Below are 20,790 nucleotides of genomic sequence, written 5' to 3'. Positions count from 1 at the left end.
CGCTGCGGATAGTAGACGCGCTAATCGTAAGCAAAATGAGATACTGCCTTCTATACTACAACATGACGAAGGCAGATGAGAACAGGGTGGACTGCATACTACGGGAATCTTACAAAACTGCGCTGCATCTACCGGCGTGCACGCCGACAGAGAAGCTCGAAAAGATGGGAATCACGAAAACTTTCCGGGAATTGAGAGACGCGGTCATATTGGGACAAAAGGAGCGATGAAGGTTCAGCAAGGTCGGAAGGGAGACCGGAGTCCGGCTCGGCTACGGCGATATAAGGACGAAAAACCTGAAAGAAAGGCAGCTGACCCAAAGTTTGGTGAAACGATACAGAGTCAGCCCCATACCGCGGCACATGCACCCAAAAATACACAAGGAACGGAGAAAGGCAAGAGCTGACTACTACAGAGTAAAGATGGAAGGAAGAGAGAACGTCATGTACACCGATGCTACGGCGTATGGTAGCAACAAAGTCGCGGTTTGCGTCGGGCATGACGGAAAAGAGCTGGACAGTTTGTCATTGAAAGACGCGACAATGACGGAAGCAGAGGAGGCGGCAATCGCAATGGCGATCAGAGCGGGAAAGGGCCACACGTACATTCTGACAGACTCGCAGAATGCGTGCAGGAATTATATGAGAGGCAAAGTGTGCGCTACTGCCGCGAAAATCCTAGAGAGAGCCGTAAACGGTTCGTCAACTTTCGAAATTATCTGGGTCCCGGGGCACGAGGGTATTCCAGGTAACCAGGCTGCAGACCTTCGGGCCCGTGGATATGTCGACCGGGCAGAAGCGAGGCAGTGGGTGTACTCCGACATGCTGGACCACTTCAAGGCCCAGAGGAGACAGTACGGGCTCCCGTGCCGGGAGCTAAGCAAAGCCGAGAGTACTGCCTGGCGAAGGATCCAGGCGGGCAACTACACTAACCCGGTGCTCCTGAAACACATGGGGCGCAGAGACGACGACGGCTGCAAACACTGCGGGCAAAGAGCCACTTTCTCGCACATGGTGCGGGCATGCCCGGACACTCCAGGGCTTGGCGACACTATTGACGACCGGCGGTGGGAAGAGATGCTGCGCAGCGAGGTCTACAAGATCCAGGTACACCTGATCAACCGGACCAAGCTAGCAGCAAGCTCCCAAGGGATCCCGGACTAGAGGATTCCACTCACCGAACCGAAGACGCCGTTCCCTTCCCCTTTTACTTTGGCAATTAATGTTTTACCGCCACCACCACCACCACCCGATGCAATGCGAAAGGAAAACGGAAATTGGTAAAACATTTACGGTGAAACGAAATACACATGCAGGGTCACAATCCTAACGCGCGTAGAACGGCTTGAGTAGAACTACGTGGACGACTTCGGGTCGTGGCTGGCGGCGTCCTGATAGTCGGGTTCCGTCGGGGAGCACCTCGTAGTTCAAATCCCCATGGCGGCGAATGACCTTGTAAGGTCCAGAGTAGCGTTTCAGCAGTTGCTCGCTGAGACCGGGGCGGCCGAATGGATGTTCATACCCACACCCTGTATCCGGGCTGGAACTCCACGTCGCGGCGACGAAGGTTGTACTGGCCAGCGTCAACACGTTGCTGGTCCTTTATGCGAAGGCGGACTAGCTCGCGTACCTCTTGTGCTCGTTGGGTGACCAGCTGGGCGTCTTCAGTGCCGTCGTCCGCCGGATCGTGGGGCAGCATGACGTCGAAGATCGTCGTCACCTTTCTGCCGTGAAACAGCTGAAAATGTGTCATGCCAATGGTTTGTTGAATCGCCGTGTCGTACGCAAACGTGACGTAGGGCACCACTTCAACCCACGTCTTGTGTTCCACGTCCACGTACATCGATACCATGTCGGCGATGGTCTTGTTTTAGTCGCTTTGTCAGCCCGTTGGTCTGCGGGTGGTATATGCCGTGGTCCGACGGTAGTCGGTGTGGCTCAACCGGAGTATCTCTTGTGTCAATTGCGCCATGAACGAGGAGCCTCGGTTCGTAATCAGGACTTGGGGAGCGCCGTGTCGGAGCACGATAGATTGAACGAAGAACTTGGCTACTTCCACGGCGGTTCTTGATGAGAGCGTTTTGTTTCGGCGTACCTGGTGAGACAATCGGTTGCCACGATTATCCAACGGTTTTCCTGCGTCGACGTCGGGAAAGGTCCAAGGAGATCCATTCCAATCTGCTGGAACGGTGCAGTCGAGGACGCGATCGGCTGCAGGAGACCTGCCGGCTTCGTCGGTGGTTTCTTGCGTCGTTGGCACTCGCGGCACGAACGGACGTAGAGGTGTACAGCCTTCGGGGGCTTGGGCCAGTAGTCTTTCTCTCGGATCCGTGCAAGAGTCCTGCTGTACCCAAGGTGACCAGATGTCGGGTTGTCATGGCAGGCTTGGCAGACCTCTTCTCGAAAACTTGTGGGAATCACCAGGAGCCACGTCGAGTGGCTGTCCCCGAAGTTCTTTTTGTAGAGGAGACCTCTCCGGACGGCGAATCTTGGCAGGTCACGTGAGAAGACTCGGAAATTCGTACCCCCTCGTCCCTCCAAGGGGTCCATTAGTGCGCGCAGCTCACGATTTACCCGCTGGAGCGCTGCCATACCGTGACTGCTCACCGCGCCAAGAAAGTGATCGTCGTTGTCGTCATCGTCTTCTTTGGCACAGCCGGTAGCTGATTGGACGGGGCCTCTGGACAGGCAGTCGGGGTCGCTGTGTTTTTGGCCTTACTTGTAGACGACGGTCACGTCGTGGAACGCATGCGTCACCGAGCTGAAGTGGGTGTTCATTAATATAATGCCGCCCGAAGTGCCGAGAAAGCATCGCTCGGTCATGGACTTCTAGAAGTCCGTCACCAAGCGTTGCTTTCTCGGCCGTGCAGGCGGCAATATATGTTTTGCAGACTGTGCCGCTTCCCTCTCTCTTCAAGGAGCGTCTGCATGAGCTGGCTGAACTGGTAGCGCGCTTCTTCGCAAGGCTCCCCTTGACAGTTGGCTTCTTTGCAATGCACGTTCTTTTTGCTTTCCCTTTTCCTCTACAACGGAGGCGACGCCAATAAAAACAAAAGGTAAAAAATAGCGCCACGGCGTTCCGTTTTCTTTCTTTTTTTTTTCCTTTTTCGCGTTCTTTAATTTACAGCTTTTTTGAGCTACTTCTGCGGCTTGGGCCACGTGGCAATGAAGCTGGAGGAATCAACGCGAACAATTTTGGACGAAAGTAGGTTTTTGAACGCCGAGTGTCGGACGTTCAACTCTCCAGTGAGATCACGCACATTTTGGAATGCAACACAAGTTACGCAACCGTGGCCTCGTGTGAACGTTGGTTTTCGATTGTCGGTGCTGTCATTGCGTACAGATGTTGTTTATCCGCGCTTTGGTGGAAAACTGGATGTGAAAGTGTCCATATTTGAGTTCCTGCAAGGATGACTACGAAAGGGTGGACTATACAGCGAATCGACGGGAAGATCTCGCTCCTTGACGGCATGGCAGGGTGAGAACGTTTCAGTTTTTATGATTGTGGGTTCGTTTCTCGTTTTAACTTTTCTCTGAATGCCTACTAGGGGGTGATTTGGTTCTGGCCTGGAAGCAACATATTCAAATGCTGGCGCTACTTGTAGGCGCAGAACTAACTAAAAATGACTTAGTTTATGAATTCAGGTTGGAAAATTTTCGCAAGGTATGCAAGTGATAGATTATCGCATTGCAAACAGAAATATTAAAAAAAAAACATAAGTGCATCGCGTTCTTTCTGTGTATCCTCATTGGAGCGCAGAAACGATCCGCTAAAACTATCTAGTAAGACCTATATTTTAGCGGGTCTTCGGGCTGTAGTTTCAAGTGCACGCAAGCCGGAATATTGTTCATTGACCAGTTTAATTATACATACACCAGAGCCATATACTAAAAATTTAGCTGGAGCCCCTTTCAGGCTCCTTAAGGAATCCCACCACCCATCAGGTAGCTCTATGGAGAATATTATAATTATTATCATTATATTAATAATATTGTTTTTGCTGTACCTGGTTTATGTGTTCGTGGAATAAGGATTATTATTATTGTTATCATTTTATTATTATTATTTTTATTATTATTATTATTATTATTATTATTATTATTATTATAGTTATAGTACATTCGGCATTCGGCACATCAAATTCAAGAATAATTTTGATGTTCGTGGTCCAAAATACCAGATCTAAACAATGCCAGTGTTTTCTCTCAATAACGGAACCACTTCAGCTGCACTTTAAAAAAGAGCATTCTTATTTTTTGTATTGTATAACCATTTCCGATTACATTTCTTTGCTTTGGATTAATATGATTGCCTCCTTTTTCGTTCTATTTCCTACAGAAGTGGTCAAATACACATCCCGGATACTGCTTTGATTAACTCGGGCTACTGTACGGCCTCCATGGGACAAGCTGAAAACTGACAGCTTAGCAGATCGCTTCGGAATGTATAGGCAACTGGCTGGCTTCTAATATCACGTCTCTACAAGGCCCATTTCTGAAGGTGAAAACAAAATACTGCTGAGAAGCACGCTGTGAACGATCACGACAGCTAGAAAGGATGGAAACTAGGATATCTTGACAAGTGAGCGGATACTTGACGCCATACCTGCAACGTGGTATACCTGCGATGTGGCTCTTGTCCGCAAAACATAAGACACAACCTGCCGGTTCTGGGCTATGTGGCCAGCCGTGCAGTCTACACCACCTTGAAAAACCCGAGGGGCGAAAAATGCAAGGCCGCATCGACAGTAGGAAACAATTTGGCTACAGTTAGCTTGCACAGGAAGGCTATGCTCTCGCAATGAATCTCGTTATAGAAGGGCTTGTTTTTCCTGGTGTAAATGCTGTAGAACACAACTATGTTGTTCACCAATCGGTGATGCACAGCCAGAGCCGACTTGTTACATATCTCATATGGGAACTACTCGCCAAAAAGAAGAATTCCGACTTCGACGCCAGTGAAAATTAGTCAACGAGTGAGCTCATTATGACACGCGTGTTGTTGTCGCAAGAAAACACAGACGCGTTTTCTTGTGACATTTTTACAGCAAGATGCGTTCGCATTAATGCCAAGAATGCCAAACAAAAGAAACAGAAAGCTGAAACTCTGCAATCAAAGATACTCGCTGCCAGCCGTCACGGATGACAAGAAGCGAACTCAGACCAAGAAAGAGTACGTCTGATGTTTGGGATGATGATCCCATTGTGAGTTCGAGCTGAAGCATGTGTTAGACTGCAGTGAAAACATTCAATTTGGAAACCTTTGTTGCAAGATGGCAACAATATTGTGGGTTCCAGTGCAAGATCCCCCCCCCCCCCCCCAAAAAAAAAGAAAAAAAAAGAAGCTAAGGGAATAATGCTAAGTAAATTAGTTTCTGTCCGACCAGCTTCTTCCTCATGCAAAGGTAACTGCTCTCTGAAGTCGGTGAATCTGTGCGTGTGTGCAGATAGTCAGTGTCATTGTAGCAATCTCTTGGGTAACCTTCTGGTGCTACAGCGTAATGCCGACATGCTGCACAGAAAATGTGTGTTTCGGTGTCACAAAATGTAGAGCATCTAAAATGCATGTGTATATATTTGTTTCGACGGATATTTGCAAAACCTATGGATACCAGGAGGCTCGTTTCGCAGTGTTCAAAGGTGACCAATTTTTTATTTACGACTTTCTTCTCTATTCTAAATGCTAGCAACATTGAATATGAAGCTCCCATGCTCACTTCTGTCTGTGTACAAAACTTGTTTTTAGCCGCCCGAACAAACCTGTGTCGTTTCGCACACTCGGTAATGTCGAAGTACATCAGCATATTGGGCAACGCTCGGGTATTACGGTACTTTTGTTGCAAAGATAAAGTTTCCACATTATGACATTGCCAAGAAGCAGGTCACGGGTGTTTTTTCTATGTTGCAACCAAATAGGTTGCTTGCTGCAATACAAGTACTATATTCGAGCAGGAAGAGTGCATTGAATTGCTGAACATATACAAATATATCACGGGTCTAAGGAAAGTTTGTCAAATTATGTTGAACACATTTTTCGAACTAGGATATCTCAGAACCCAAAAGACCAGCAGATCACAATTTTAGAATGTTATTACTTTTTATACTTCTCTGCTAACTGGTGTCCCGTTACTGTTGCATCAGGTATCCGTAAGTAGTGTACTCGGGCCTCTATTATTTCAGATGACCTATCATCATCAATTAAATTGACAATTAGACTTTTCGCTGACGCTTGAGTTAATTACAGAAAAATTAATGCACTTAATAGTCACAATATTGTCCAAGACGATTTAGATACGATATCATCATGGCGATCCCTAAGGCAGATGAACGTTAACGCTCGTAAATGCAAACAAATGTCCGTAACTAAATCCTCCACTAAAACACTAACCGCCAGTACTCATTACTTTCACAACCACCAGAACACTCATTGTCGTACAAGTATTTGGGCGTGTATTTTACAGACTCATTATCGTGGATTGAGCAAATAACAAATAGCGCACTAAAACACTTGGTTTCATTAGATGGATATTATATCTAGCTCTAGTGAAAGAAAACTACTCGCGTACAAAACATTTATTCTTTAAAATTAGAACATGGAAGCATAATTTGGAATCCGCACCTAAGTTACCTGTCTCGAGGCGCCGAATCTTCAGAACAAAGTAGCCAAATTTATATGCAGTGATTATTCAACCGAAACGAGTGTTTCCGCTTTAAAAGCTTACATTAATATTTCTCATCTAGAAAGAAGGCGAAAAATACCCCGATTGTGTTTCTCTCAAGATGTATATTACTGAAATTCAGTTTTTTTATATATTTACTGCCAAGCTGCCAATTTTATATCGTCCATATCAGATAATTCCTGCAAGATTGAACCATTCCAGTGCCATTCTAACACTTTTCTCTTTTCTTCCCTAGTACTTTGCACCACTTACTGGAACAAACTACCCGACCATATTGTAACTGAGCAATATCCCATTTCATTCAAAAAGAAGTGCATCAATTTGTGTAACTGTGAACCTTCATTTGTAAAACTGTATCATAACAATAACATGCTAATAAGAGTTGTGTGTGTGTGTGCGTGTGCGTGTGTGCGTGTATGTGCGATTTTTACTTGTTGGAGGCTATTTTTTATGTTCAATTACTTTTTTATCTTTTTAGTTTTGAATGCCCCTGATATAATTCGTCTTCGGATGCCTTTGAGGTGAATAAAATTAATGAATGCCTGTGCATCATTTATCCGATTGTTACTGTAGTTCATTTTATCCGGTCCAAATACTTCGATTATTGACATTTCATAGGTATTTTTTTTATATATAACTCCCATGTCATTCAGAAATAATTACACCACCCGGTTTGTCGCTTAAAAAATAACACATCTCTCTCAAGATATCACATATTTGTATTTCACTACAATAATTGTAGGCTATAATAATTTTCCTGCGTTCTAAAATTTGTTCTTTAAATCACTCGGCGTTCACAGCTCTCATGTTAGCTCATAAAAGCTAAGAGTGCGAAAACCCGCGTTTCTACGTCATAAAAGCTATGCGCGAAGCGTTCAGCTCAGCTCTATAGCGCAGCTCAAGTCAGCCTGCCGCCATGACGTCGCTCAAGGCGTGTTCTGGCCTTCTTCTCTAGGTGGTGTTGGCCGAAGGCTAGCCGGAGAAGAAGCGCGACCTTCACAGTAAACAGGAATACGCCGAATAGTGGGGCCAAAGCCGGGGTGTGCGACCGAAAGTAATGCGAACTTTGTGTTCCACTTCATCCGAAAACCTCTCGTTGGCGGCGTTTTCTTTCAGATAAGCTACGCCCGACGATACTCGTGCCGTTGAATCGTAAAATGCGTACCAAGTTTACCTGTGCTACACTTTTGCTTAGCATCACACGACACAATTTGTTTTATCACTGCTCTCGTATCAATAATGTAGGGAAAAGACGAGGTTCTAAAGGGACCATGAATCGATTCTGGAATCGAATTTCATCCGAATGTCACGTCAGTATCGAGTTGCAGTCGTAAAAAATCGGTCCTGAAGCGCTTACCAACAGCGCGAATACAGCACCTCCATCAAACGCGCACGTCCGCTCCGAGTGTGAACAGGTATTTACGTGGCTCTTGCTGACACTGTCGTAGTTCAAATGTATCTTTTTTAACGGTGGCTCGCTCCCGCATTTCCGAGGCCGCGAAAAACGCCGCGGCAATTTGTTTCCATTTACGTCGCTTTGGAAACGACTGACACGGGCCGCCTTTTACCAACAATGACAGTTGAGTTGACTTCTGGAGTCTTTAACGGAAGACTCGCCGCACTTCCCAACAGCCATACCGGCGCATGGGACTAGTCCCATGCTGTCGCTGTAGCGCCACATATCTCATTGAATTTCGCTCAGCTGCGATGTGTCCATGGCTATCGCGGCGATGAGAGGCGCCGATTCAGAAAATACGTCGGTGACATCAGCGCCATCAGCGCAGTAGAACCTACCGGAGCACCTCCAGGCCCCAACTCGTCGCCGCTAACGCTCCCGTTCTCCTACTGCCGAGAGAACTTCCGGTTCCTGTGCCAGGGTACGTCACGACCGTCAAAATTACGCCGCAGCTTGTTTTGCGGTCAGTTGGAGAAAGAGAAAAAGTCGACATTTCATTTTTTTTTTTGTGTAGAACTTAATAAACCGAGGCGAAAACGGATGCCTGCTTGGTATTCAGTGAACGTTGTAGGTTTAATGTAAAAGTTATCTGGCAAAAGTAAAAAGGTCATTTTATGGTCCCTTTAATAACTGTATCGATTTGTATAATCGTTTTTGGGCGATTTGATACTTTATACCCAGATTACGAATAAAAAGATACAGGGCACGGGATGGCCAAAAGATAACAAACAGGTTTTTCATGTAACTCTCGTTAAATTATGAGGCGCTGGAGAAACAAAACCTTCTGCGTTAAGTCCTTACTTTCGAACTCTTTTCTTTCGCATTCCGCCCATTGAAAAGCATGCGGGAAGGGCTTCAGAACGCACCTGGTATCGCTGCGGCGCAGCGTTTTTCCGTAACATAAAGATCAGGACCGTCGAATTCGGCAACATGGAATTTGAGGTTTCCGCCTACCGAACCGCGCCCGAAGGGACGGCGAAGGGAATCATCAGAGGTATCGCAATTGACGACTCGCCCGAAGACATAAATGAGGCGGTCGTGACAAAGTATAACCCAACGGCGCTAGAGGCCCACAGGATTGGAAATTCTACAGCGGTCATCGTCCTCTTTGAAGGACAGAGAGTGCCCCGGTACGTAATATACCGAGCGGCACTGCTCAAGTGCGGGCTTTACAGGAAACATCATGAAGTGTGTAGATGTTGCGGAAAAGTCGGACACCGCATCGACGTATGTCCAACCCCGGAGACCAGAGTATGCTTCGCGTGCGGGGAGGCCAACCCCGACGCGGACCACGAGAAGGCATGCAAGCCAAGTTGCAAGCTATGTGGAGGAGCGCATCCGACGGCAGATAGAATTTGCAAGAACAAGTTCAAGGTCCCCTTCGTCGTCACGAAAAGACAATGGGAGCGCCGAGAGGAACGCGAACAGCAACAGCTCCAGAAGACAAGACCACCAATGACGTCATCGGACTTTCCACAGCTGCCGAGCAGGGAGAAAAATGAGTGCAGCGAACGCCAACGGCGCACCGGCAGCCGCGAAAGACACAAGAGCCAGCAAAAACACCTGCCGCCGTCGCAGCAGGAAGACGGGAAGCTTAAGTGGTTGGCTGCAGTTAAGGGAAGCAAGTCGAAAGAAACGCCCCGCAGCAAGCAGCAGCCACCATGCCAACACCATAACACCGGAGAACCGCCCGTGACAAGGCGAGAAATATACGACATGATTAGCGAAAACAACGAAAGGCTACTACAGAAGATGGAAGAGAAGATGGACGCAAGGATCGACAAACTACTAGAAGCAATAAGGGCGAGTCAAGCGCCACTGTCACTGCCGACCCCGCAACAGGAGCAAGAGGTGGAGCAGATACCCCGCCCATCCTCGAAGAAGAAAACCCCAGCAAAGCCACCTAAGAGGAAGGAGGAACCAGCCATCGCCGAAGAGGAGGCTACCAAAAGCAGCATCGAAAGCGACGAGGAACAGCCAAAGGAGCCCAGCAACAAAAAGAGGATTATCGAGAATACCAAAGAGAGAAAGCTCATGGCCAGGCTCGACCGCATGGACAAAGAGCGGGAACAAATTGCACATTCGATGAAGGAAAAATTCAACAAGGTAGAGATGACGCTGGGAGAAATAGAAAGCGGAATGCTACAACTACAAACACAGATGCAAACGTTCCTGCAGAGTATGGAAGCCAAGATGCAGACATTCGTGCAGAACGCCCAAACCCAGATCACCACCCAAATACAGCAATTATGAACCCAACAGCGAAATCGAACGCCAAGCCAGACAAAAGGGCAGTAACAGACCAGCAGCCGGTCAGGGACCTCCTGATTTGGCAGTGGAATTGTAACGGCTATCACAATAAGAGGGCAACGCTAACACGGCACCTACAGGGAATGGAGAGGAAACCGGACGTCATTATGATTCAGGAAACACTATGCACTGACACACCCCAACTTCAAGGATACAGAGCACACGCCAAGGCGGCCAAGCCCCTAAACAAAAAAAAGAAAAAGTTTGGAATACGCAAACCAACAGGCGGGGTGTGCACATTCGTCCGCAAGGGCATCGTATTCCTCGAGCACGAGCTGACCACCGGCGGCTGGACCGATAGCAGCGCGGTGGAGGTGATCGTTGGGAAGAAGAAGAGGAAAACCAGCGTGCTCGCGGTCAATGTGTACAGCAGCCCCAGACATAGAAAGCAAAAGTTCCGCACGCTCATGCAAAGGGCACTGCGTGCGACGAATAAAGGCACGATCGTAATAGGGGGTGACTTTAACGCACCACACTACGACTGGGGATACGATAAGACAACCGAAAAGGGGAGAGACCTATTGCAAGACGCCACGGACGCGGGGCTAACGCTAATCACGAACCCGGAGACCCCCACAAGAACGGGTACTTCGGTCGCCAGGGACACCACCCCGGACCTGACGTTCGTCGAAATAAATGGGAACGACACCGCAACGTGGAAAAACACCAAACACGACTTCGGCAGCGACCACATGGTCATAGAGATCCGGGTCCCACTGGGAAACGGTGCAAGCCAAGAGAAATGAACACACAGATACACGAACTGGGAGGAGTTTCGGCGTCAGCTCCCAAGCCAGCATGGTAACATTGAAGATACAGAAGCGTGGTCGAAGGCGATAGTAGAAACGACCGAGGAGGTGACGACAGAGATAGAAACGGACGAAGACATACACGAAATGGACAGCAGATTGGCCCACCTCATCGAGGCGAAGACTGCCCTCAAGAGAAGGTGGAACCAACAACGAACAAACAGAAGGCTCCGCAAAAAGATCGCGGAAATCAACAGGGAAATAGAGAAACACAGCAAGGAGCTCGGCCGGCAGCAGTGGGAGCAAACGTGCAGAGAGGCGGACGGCCAACTCCATCTGGGCAAGACGTGGCGACTGCTCCGGCACCTCCTCGACGACACCCAGACCAAGGGAGAACAACAGTACAAGCTCAGCAGAATTATACACAAGGCGGTAGCGGAGCACGGGGAAGCGGAGGTGAAGAGGAGACTCGACGCCAAATACCTCCCGGTTTCCCCAAAGGAAAAGCACCCAGAATACCAGGGGGCAGAGAACATCGAGGTTGACCAAGACATCGAGGAATGGGAGGTCCGAAATGCGATGCAAGACCTGAACAGGCGTTCGGCGTCGGGCCCGGACCGCGTCAGCAACAAAGCGCTCAGAAACTTGAACGACGCGGCCGTGACGGCACTGACGGCGTACTTCAATAAATGCTGGAGGGCCGGCAAGCTACCACGCCAGTGGAAGGAAGCCAAAACCATCCTCATTCCGAAACCAGGCAAGTCGCCCGACATCGAGAATCTACGCCCAATATCCTTAACATTGTGCGTGGGTAAACGGCTAGAGCACATCTTAATGACCAGATGGCAACAGTACCTCGAAGAGGCAGAGCTCTACCCGGATTCTCTCGTCGGCTTTCGAAGCAAGCTTGGAACGCAAGACGCCATGCTCCAACTCAAGAAGGAGATAGTAGACTACGAAACTCACACCAGCGACAACAGGGCAATACTGGGCCTGGACCTGCAGAGCGCCTTCGACAAAGTCCGGCACTTTGCGATCCTCGCCCAAGTGTCGCACCTGAACATGGGACAGAGATCTTACAATTACATTCGGGATTTCCTGACCGACCGCACGACTCACATCTGCGCCGGGGATCTCCAACTACCAGAGAAAACGCTCGGCAGCGAGGGGACACCACAAGGCGCGGTAATCTCTCCGCTGCTCTTCAACTTGGTCATGATCGAAGTCGCCAACCGGCTGCGGAGCGTCGATGGGGTACGCCACACGGTTTATGCCGACGATGTGACGCTGTGGGTCACCGGCGGCAGCGACGGCCACATAGAGAATACACTACAAGAAGCAGTAAAAACGATAGAGGACCAACTGAAGGGATCGGGGCTGGTGTGTTCCCCCGCAAAGTCGGAGCTGATGGTGATTCCACCTAGGGGAGCGAGCCGCAAGAAGCAAACTATCCGAGACTGCGATAAAATCCGCATACGAACGCAAGGGGGGCACATCATCCCCGAGGTAGCCAAGATTAGAGTGCTGGGCATGATCATCGAACGCAGCAAAGTCAACGGGGCAACGGTCTCCAAGCTCGAAGCTAAGACCGGCACGGCACTGCGTCTCATACGCCGCGTCGCCAATAGAAGAAGCGGGATGAAGGAAGCAAGGCTCGTCAGACTGATTCAAGCCTTCGTGATGAGCCATATCACCTACGTCGCCGCCTTCCATAATTGGCGGCAGTGCGAGCGGAAGAAGATCGACGCGATGATCCGCAAAGCTTACAAATCAGCATTAGGACTCCTAGGATGCACGAGCACGCAGAAGCTCGAAGCCCTGGGACTCCACAATAGCCTGGAAGAGATCGCCGAGGCACAGCAGACGGCGCAGCTCACCAGACTGTCGGGAACCAGGACCGGCAGATCTATCCTCAAACAACTAGGCATCGGAGCCAAGGAAGACGACCACCGGATGCAGGAGCAGATACCGCGGGAGCTGGGCAAGCACATCGTCGTGAGCCCAATCCCGCGGAACATGACTCCCACATTCCATCAAGAAAGAAGAGAGGCGAGAGCCAAGGCGCTGATCGCGCTACACGCCGGCGATGAGGGAGCCGTGTTCGTGGACGCGGCCAGTTACAAGAACATCGGTGACGCCTTCAGCGTCAGCGTGATCGGAGCCAAAACGGGTGAGATCAGGATGGCGGCCAGCGTGCGGACCACTGTGCCCAGCCAGGCAGAAGAAGTGGCGGCAGCCCACGCCATCGCGGACCCCAGAACGAAGACGGTGTTGTGCGACTCGCGAACGGCAGTGCGCAACTTTGCGAAACAGCGAGTGTGCAGTGCGGCAGCGCGCATCCTGCGAAAGGCCGAAGTCAACGGAGTCATCACCAGTGCGGTGATAAAGTGGTTTCCCGCCCACGCGGGCGCGGAAGTGGCGGGCTCGCTGGGGCTCACCAACCACAACGAGACGGCCAACTCCGTGGCGCGTGGACTCGCCGGCCGCGCCCCGGTAACGGCCGCCGCCGACGTGGTGGATCGCCCCGAGAAGGACACCATGGACGCTTACAACGAGGTAACCCTGTGGTACCGGTTAGCCAGAAGAACGATGGCCCTGCCCCACCCCCGTCTGACGCGGGAGGAGGCGGTGGTATTCCGCCAGTTACAGACTAACTCCGTGATAACCCCAGTGTTAGCAAAGCACCTGTGGCCGGAGGTATACGTAACAGACTTATGCAGACTGTGCGGGAAGGAAAGGGCCACGTTGGCCCACATCCTAAAAGACTGCGAATGCGCGAACGCGGACAACAGTGCAGACGTTTTCCCGCCCCTCATGGAGGAGGCGAAGAGATCCGAAGACTACGACGTCCAACACACGGCCGTCCAGCAGATCCTAGCGGCACTCGAGAAGCAGCGACCGGACGGGATGGAAGCAGAAAGGGTTAACCCGAGTACGCTGAAGCCTGCCGCGAGCGGCTCTCCCCGCTAAGAAGACGTCCGGCCACGTCGCCTCAAGAACCCACCTGAGAGGGTGGGATGATAGGGGTTACTGCAGGAGACCCATTAAAGTTGCTCTCTCTCTCTCTCCGTAACATAAAGTCTGTCTGCTTTCATCGCCGTCACCATGGCAACGAACGCCGAATGAATGGAAGCACGCACGGTACCGCCGCGTGAAGCCAGCAACAGCTGACGCCATTATACAAACGCCGTCTGCTGGCCAAAGCCGAACATGGTGTGTCAGATCGGCCGCGTTCACCGGTGTGATGATCGCTACCGGAGGTAGCGGTTACACCACCCTTGGGGTCCCTTTTGGGGTAGAGAGGAGAAGAAATGCCACGAGACTCGGATTTAAATTAGGACGTTTATTGTCCGACTGGGGACGTAAGGTGTCCGCTCACCCGCTTGGCCCGGCGCTTGGAACCTGGCAGGTTGCACGTCATTCTCTCGTGTCGTGGCCTCTTGTCACACGGCACGGGCTGGTGAGGTCGGGCTGTGGCTGCTTGTCACCCGGCACGGGCTGGTGAGGTCTGGCTGTGGCTCCTTGTCAGCAGGCACGGGCTGGTGAGGTCTGGCTGTGGCTGCTTGTCAGCAGGTCGCTCGCCGACGTCCGTTCCGGGACAAGCTTCAGTCGCCGAGCCCTGACGGCCGATGCCTTTCAGTCCTTCGTTTCGTGCCCTCCCTTGACCCCATACCTCGTCTCCTTGGAACGGAGGGCGCGCTGAGGATTAAGATTAGCCACGGTGTCCCCACGTCCGGTCACGGATAATCCACCAAAGTTGTTCTCGGGAAGGTCCCCAGTTTGTGCGCACTTCACAATCGCCACCACTTTTTTTTTTTTTAACAGTGTAGTCAAGCTTTTGTTCAGGTGACAACAAAAAAAAAAAAACAAAAAAACATCACTGCACGTCGCTTCGCTGGTTTTTCCCCTTCTTTTGTAAGAGCGGAGACACACAAAGTCCCCAGTCTAACTCAGAATCCAAAGAAAAGGAACACGTTTGGTCAGGTGCATTAAAAGAAAGAAATACGCTCTAAACATACAAACATGCTCTATAAAACTATCATGCCTGCATCCGAGTAATGAATCTTGAAGAATATGAGCAAACGGGCATAGACACCCTCCATGTACTTCTCTATTGTGGAGTATAACTCAGTTCCCAAACATTCGGATCGATCGCGACTGCGTGACCCTGTGGCTGCTCCAAAGACTCTGGAGCTCCTTCCGTCTGATTCGCCGTCGGACTTCCCTGCTCCTGAGACAAATGCGCACGCCGCAGCTCACGCTCGAACTCCTCGACGGCCTCAAAAAACTCCCGGTCTGATGAACGCGGAGGGCTCTCGTCGGGTAATGTTGGCTGTTCCCGCTGAAAATCTAGCTGCCTTGTTCTTGGCCGGTCGGCCGCGGGCGCTTCTCCGTCGGCCTTAGGGTACGGGCCCTCGTACATCATTCTCTTTAACCTGTTGGCGTGAACGGTGAATGTACCCCTTCCCCAGTTACTACACCTCAAACGGTAGACAACTGAGCTCAACTGTTCCACCACCCGATAAGGACCTTTCCACTTTGGGGCAAGTTTTCGGGACAGGCCCTGACCGGTTTGCTCCACGCGAAGGTAAACTCTTTCTCCAACCTCGAAATCGGCATCTGCCGAGCGCTTGTCATATTGCCCCTTCCGACTCTCTGCTGCCATGGAGGAGACCTCGCGAGCCAGCTCATGAGACACCCGCAGACGAAGTTCAAGCTCCTCCCTGTAGTTCTCGAGTGTGCCGTAGTAAGGAAGCTGAGGGCGCGTCAACAGCTCCTGCGGGAGATCCGGGTCTCTGCCATACACAAGGTAGAATGGAGTCTCGTTGGTACTCTTGTGTGTAGCGGTATTGTACGCAAACATTACATAGGGAAGCCAAACGTCCCAGTCTTTTTGGTCCTTTGCGACCAGATGTGAAAGCAACCCCTTTACGGTCTGGTTCAGCCTCTCGACTGCTCCGTTAGCTTCGGGATGGTAGGGGGTTGTCCGAAGCCTCTCTACCCCAAGAAGCTTGCAGACCTCTGTCATTAATCCCGACACGAAGTTACTGCCTTGATCAGTCAGAAGCTGGTGCGGTACCCCATGCTTTAGCACGATCTTTTCAACAAAAGCCCTCGCCACCGTCTCCGCTTTCTGATCAAACAAAGGGAGGGCCTCGGCGAATCTCGTGAGGTGGTCGACGAACATGAGGATGTATCGGTGACCATCGGCCGTACAGGGCAACGGTCCCACAATATCCATTGCCGTTCTCTCAAACGGCCGAGTCACCTCACCGAACACCTGCAGAGGCGCCCTCTTTCTCTGTTTCGAGGTCTTCCGGAGTTGGCAGGATTCGCAGCATGCGCAATAGTGCTTAATTTCCTTCCTCATGTCACTCCAGAAGAATGACTTTTCGATCTTTTGTCGTGTTTTCTTTTCTCCAAAGTGACCTGCGTACGGGGCATTGTGAAATGCCTTCAATACGTCAGGCACCATACATGCTGGCACAACGAATCTCTCCGAGAGGCACCCTCGGCGACTGCCCTCTCGCTCTTGGGAAATCTTGCAAAGCAAGCCCTGGTCATTCATTTTGTACTCCGAATGGAGTGCTGGCTCCGAGGGAAGTCGCCTGAGCAAGGCCTCAAGAGAGGGATCATTTTGTTGTTCCTCCCTTAGCCTCTCTTCGCTTATGGTTGGGACGTAAGATGTTACCAACTTAACGTGGGCCGGAGGGTCACGCTCGGGAGTTCTACGGCTCAGGGCGTCTGCATTAGTGTGCGCTTTTCCCGCTTTGCCCGCTTTGTGCTCTACCTCGAAGTTGTATTCCTGAAGTTGCAGGTTACACCTCGCCAGCCGAGAACTCGGGTCTCGCATGTTTATTAGCCATTTTAGAGGGCGGCAATCCGTGGTGATCTTAAAATCGCGACCATACAAGTAGCATCGAAAATGCCGGACCGCCCATACCAATGCTAAACATTCTTTTTCAGTCGCGCTGTACGACTGCTCGGCCTTATTCAGCTGGCGACTTGCGAATGCCACCGGGTGCTCGTGCCCATTGGGTCTCTGGTACAGAACCGCCCCAAGGGCGTACTGTGACGCGTCTGTGGCGAGAACAAACGGAATACGGAAGTCGGGGTACCTCAGGATCGGAGCCTCGACCAGTCTCTGCTTTAAACTTTGAAAGGCGCCCTCGGCATCGTCAGTCCACTCGAACTTTACATTTTTGGCCGTCAGGCGTGTGAGTGGTTTCGCTTCCCTAGAGAACTGGTTGATGTGTCGGCGGTAGTACCCGATAAGGCCCAAGAACTCCCGGACCTCTCGCAGGTTCGTCGGGCGAGGAAAGCTCTGCACGGAGCTTACCTTCTCTGGGTCCGGTCGAACTCCCGCCGCGGACACCATGTGTCTGAGGTATTTCACCTCCGCCTTCAGGAACTGACATTTTTTTTTGGCTTTAGTTTTAAACCCGCGCCCCTAAGACGCCGAAGCACACTTTCGACATCTTTCATGTGCTGATCAAAGGTCTCGCTGTATATGACAATGTCCATGTACACGTGGCAGACCTGACCCACCAGCCCTTCTAGCACCACGTCCGCAGTACGCTGCCACACCGCGGGGCTATTTACGAGCCCCATAGGCATCCTGGTCCACTGGTAGTGCCCGTTAGTCGTGTTGAACGCTGTCTTTTCTTTGTCAGTGGGATTCATTTCAATCTGCCAAAATCCAGAGGCCATGTCTACCACAGAGAAATATCTGGCCGACCCCAACTGAGACAGCGTCTCCTGGATATTTGGCAGAGGGTATGGGTCCACACGTGTCACGCTGTTCAACTTCCGGTAGTCGACGACAAATCGAAACGATCCGTCCGCCTTCTCGACCAAGAGCGCCGGCGACCCCCAGGGCGACTTGGAATGCTCCACTATGCCCGCCTTCATCATGCCTCCCACCTGGCGATCCATCTCCTCCCTCTGTGAATACGGAATACGGTACGCCCGCTGATACACAGGCGTGGCGTCACCGGTGTTAATCCGGTGCTTGATCTCCCCGCACTGCCCTAGGTCTAGATTGGTCCTGGCAAAGACGCCCGCATATCGTCTTATCACCTGCCGGAGCTCGACCAACTCCTCTCCGGTCACATGAGCAATGTCGAAAAGGGAATCAATATCCGCGTCTGAGAATGCCTCGGCGGTCTTCTGAACTGCACGAACGCATTCCACCTCAGCACTGAGCTCCGCGCCATGAAACAGTGCTACATTCTTGTTCCGAGGCAGTGTCAACTCTTCCAACGTGAAATTGGCTATCCGCACAGGTACCCGGAGGTTTTCAGTTACGTGGACCAGCGCCGATGCTCCCGCGAGTCCGTGTACCGATAGCGGGCCGGTCTCCACAACGCCCAGCTCTCCCGCAGCGATTGGTTTGGCCAGTTTGGCCCAACACACGACTTCAGACATCGCAGGTATAGTGCAAGGACTGGCAAGGCGCACCGAAACACCCGCTGGAGTAACCCGCCCCGCACCAACACTGTCGCCATGCTCAGTCGCAGGAGCACTCCGCCAATTCCAGATGGGAATCTCGTTTTCACCGACCCTCAAACCTTTTCGCGTTGTGAGAAGGTCGATGCGCTGACTGGAAAGGACGTCCTGACCCAAAATCCCGTCAACGGGAACGGCCGGGCCGTCCGCAACCACGTAGCATGCGTGATCAAATCGGTGCTCCCCCAAAGCGAACTGCATCAAGAAACACCCTCTGATGTCAATTTCCTCCCCGGTTATTCCTACTAATGGCCCGTGGCTCATGTTCGCAACGGCCGGAGATTTTTCATTTGCCTCAGTTACCTTCTGCAGCACGCTCTCACGAATCAAAGTCACCCGTGATCCAGTGTCAACGAGCAAGTTAACGCCGAAACCATTAACACTGCACGCGATCACGGGGCTCGTCTCCCTTGAATACCGGATGACAGCTACCGGCTTCGCGACCACCTTGGGCGCCGGTTCCCCGCGCCCTCCTGCCCTGTCTTTCGCCCTTTTTGCGCCTTTCCCTTTCCGATTACTAACGACTGCCGCCCCCTCTTCCTCCCTAGCAGAGGGGACGTCTATACGTTTTTTTGATACGTTTGCGAACGATCCTCTGCGGGTCGCTCTCCACAGCTGCGAGCCATGTGCCCGACCCTGCCGCACGCATAACAGGTTGGAGGGCCGGTCGACCTGCCTGGGCGTCTGTTGAACGACGGCAATCGCGTTTGTTCCATCAACATCTTCTCGATGTTACTTAGCCTTTCTTTGAGTTCCTGCAACTCGGTTTTCTCCTTTCCGTCACCCTCACTCACTAGCCGGATTCCCGCGATGCCGTTGCTCAACGACTCGTTCGCCTCCTCCCTAGCAGCAAAGTCTACCGCGTCGTCGAAACTCTTAGGGTCACGTGACATGACAAACCTCCGAACGGGATCCCGGAGCCCAACCACAAACTGAGAGCGCACCTGCTCGAGCAACAATTCTTGTCTCATTTTCGACTTCGCGTCCGGAGAGCCGTCCGAATCCATCACCGTAGCCTGAGCGAGTATCTGAACGCGAGTCGCGAACGTTCGCACGTCTTCACTCGGGAGCTGCCTCGCCCCCATAAACCTCTCCACGCGAATCGTTAGCGGTTCGGTGTCGAAACGGCTCAGGAGAACCTGTTTGAGCTCCGTGAACGTCTTAGCCGACCCGGCCTTCGCGTCATTCCATACGAATTCTTTCGCAGCCCCCAACATCTTACATTTACATAAGCACAGCGTGGTGGCGTCATTCCACAGCCCCATAGTAGCCACTTGCTCCACAACAGTCAAAAACTCTTTAACTCAGCCGTCACCCCCAAAACTTGGGATTAGGTTGCTTAATGCAAGCAGACTAGGAGCCATTGCACTACTGCTTGCGGCAGAATTCCCGGAAAGAGCCATGCCGGCCAACACACAGACCAAACGTGCTCGAAATCCCGTGGCACTCCTCCAGCTCTCTCTGGCAAAGGGGATCCAGACAAGTCGGGTCAATGCCAACCGCCAAAAGTTAAATGGATCCCACCGCTGCCACCAATGTGATGATCGCTACCGGAGGTAGCGGTTACACCACCCTTGGGGTCCCTTTTGGGGTAGAGAGGAGAAGAAATGCCACGAGACTCGGATTTAAATTAGGACGTTTATTGTCCGACTGGGGACGTAAGGTGTCCGCTCACCCGCTTGGGCCGGCGCTTGGAACCTGGCAGGTTGCACGTCATTCTCTCGTGTCGTGGCCTCTTGTCACACGGCACGGGCTGGTGAGGTCGGGCTGTGGCTGCTTGTCACCCGGCACGGGCTGGTGAGGTCTGGCTGTGGCTCCTTGTCAGCAGGCACGGGCTGGTGAGGTCTGGCTGTGGCTGCTTGTCAGCAGGTCGCTCGCCGACGTCCGTTCCGGGACAAGCTTCAGTCGCCGAGCCCTGACGGCCGATGCCTTTCAGTCCTTCGTTTCGTGCCCTCCCTTGACCCCATACCTCGTCTCCTTGGAACGGAGGGCGCGCTGAGGATTAAGATTAGCCACGGTGTCCCCACGTCCGGTCACGGATAATCCACCAAAGTTGTTCTCGGGGAAGGTCCCCAGTTTGTGCGCAC

General features: G+C 51.6%; 3 protein-coding genes across 3 annotated transcripts; 2 read left to right on the top strand and 1 right to left on the bottom strand.

Annotated features, from left to right (window-relative positions):
- The first annotated feature begins 362 nt into the window (after positions 1-362).
- Positions 363-1,163, top strand: LOC115328460. The gene has a single exon (XM_029989676.3). It carries the CDS (start codon positions 363-365, stop codon positions 1,161-1,163), a length of 801 nt encoding a protein of 266 aa, XP_029845536.2.
- An 8,049-nt stretch (positions 1,164-9,212) lies between these two features.
- LOC115313933 lies at positions 9,213-9,853 on the bottom strand. Its single transcript, XM_029972934.2, has one exon. It carries the CDS (start codon positions 9,851-9,853, stop codon positions 9,317-9,319), a length of 537 nt encoding a protein of 178 aa, XP_029828794.2. The 3' UTR covers positions 9,213-9,316.
- A 517-nt stretch (positions 9,854-10,370) lies between these two features.
- On the top strand, positions 10,371-14,252 carry LOC121836809. Its single transcript, XM_042292033.1, has one exon. The coding sequence runs from the start codon at positions 11,342-11,344 to the stop codon at positions 14,162-14,164; it is 2,823 nt and encodes a 940-aa protein (XP_042147967.1). The 5' UTR covers positions 10,371-11,341; the 3' UTR covers positions 14,165-14,252.
- Positions 14,253-20,790: the final 6,538 nt, after the last annotated feature.

Source organism: Ixodes scapularis, unplaced genomic scaffold (genome assembly GCF_016920785.2).
Source record: "Ixodes scapularis isolate PalLabHiFi unplaced genomic scaffold, ASM1692078v2 PGA_scaffold2__306_contigs__length_199485367, whole genome shotgun sequence".
NCBI lineage: Eukaryota > Metazoa > Arthropoda > Arachnida > Ixodida > Ixodidae > Ixodes > Ixodes scapularis.
This window is presented reverse-complemented; position numbering and strand designations above follow the sequence as displayed.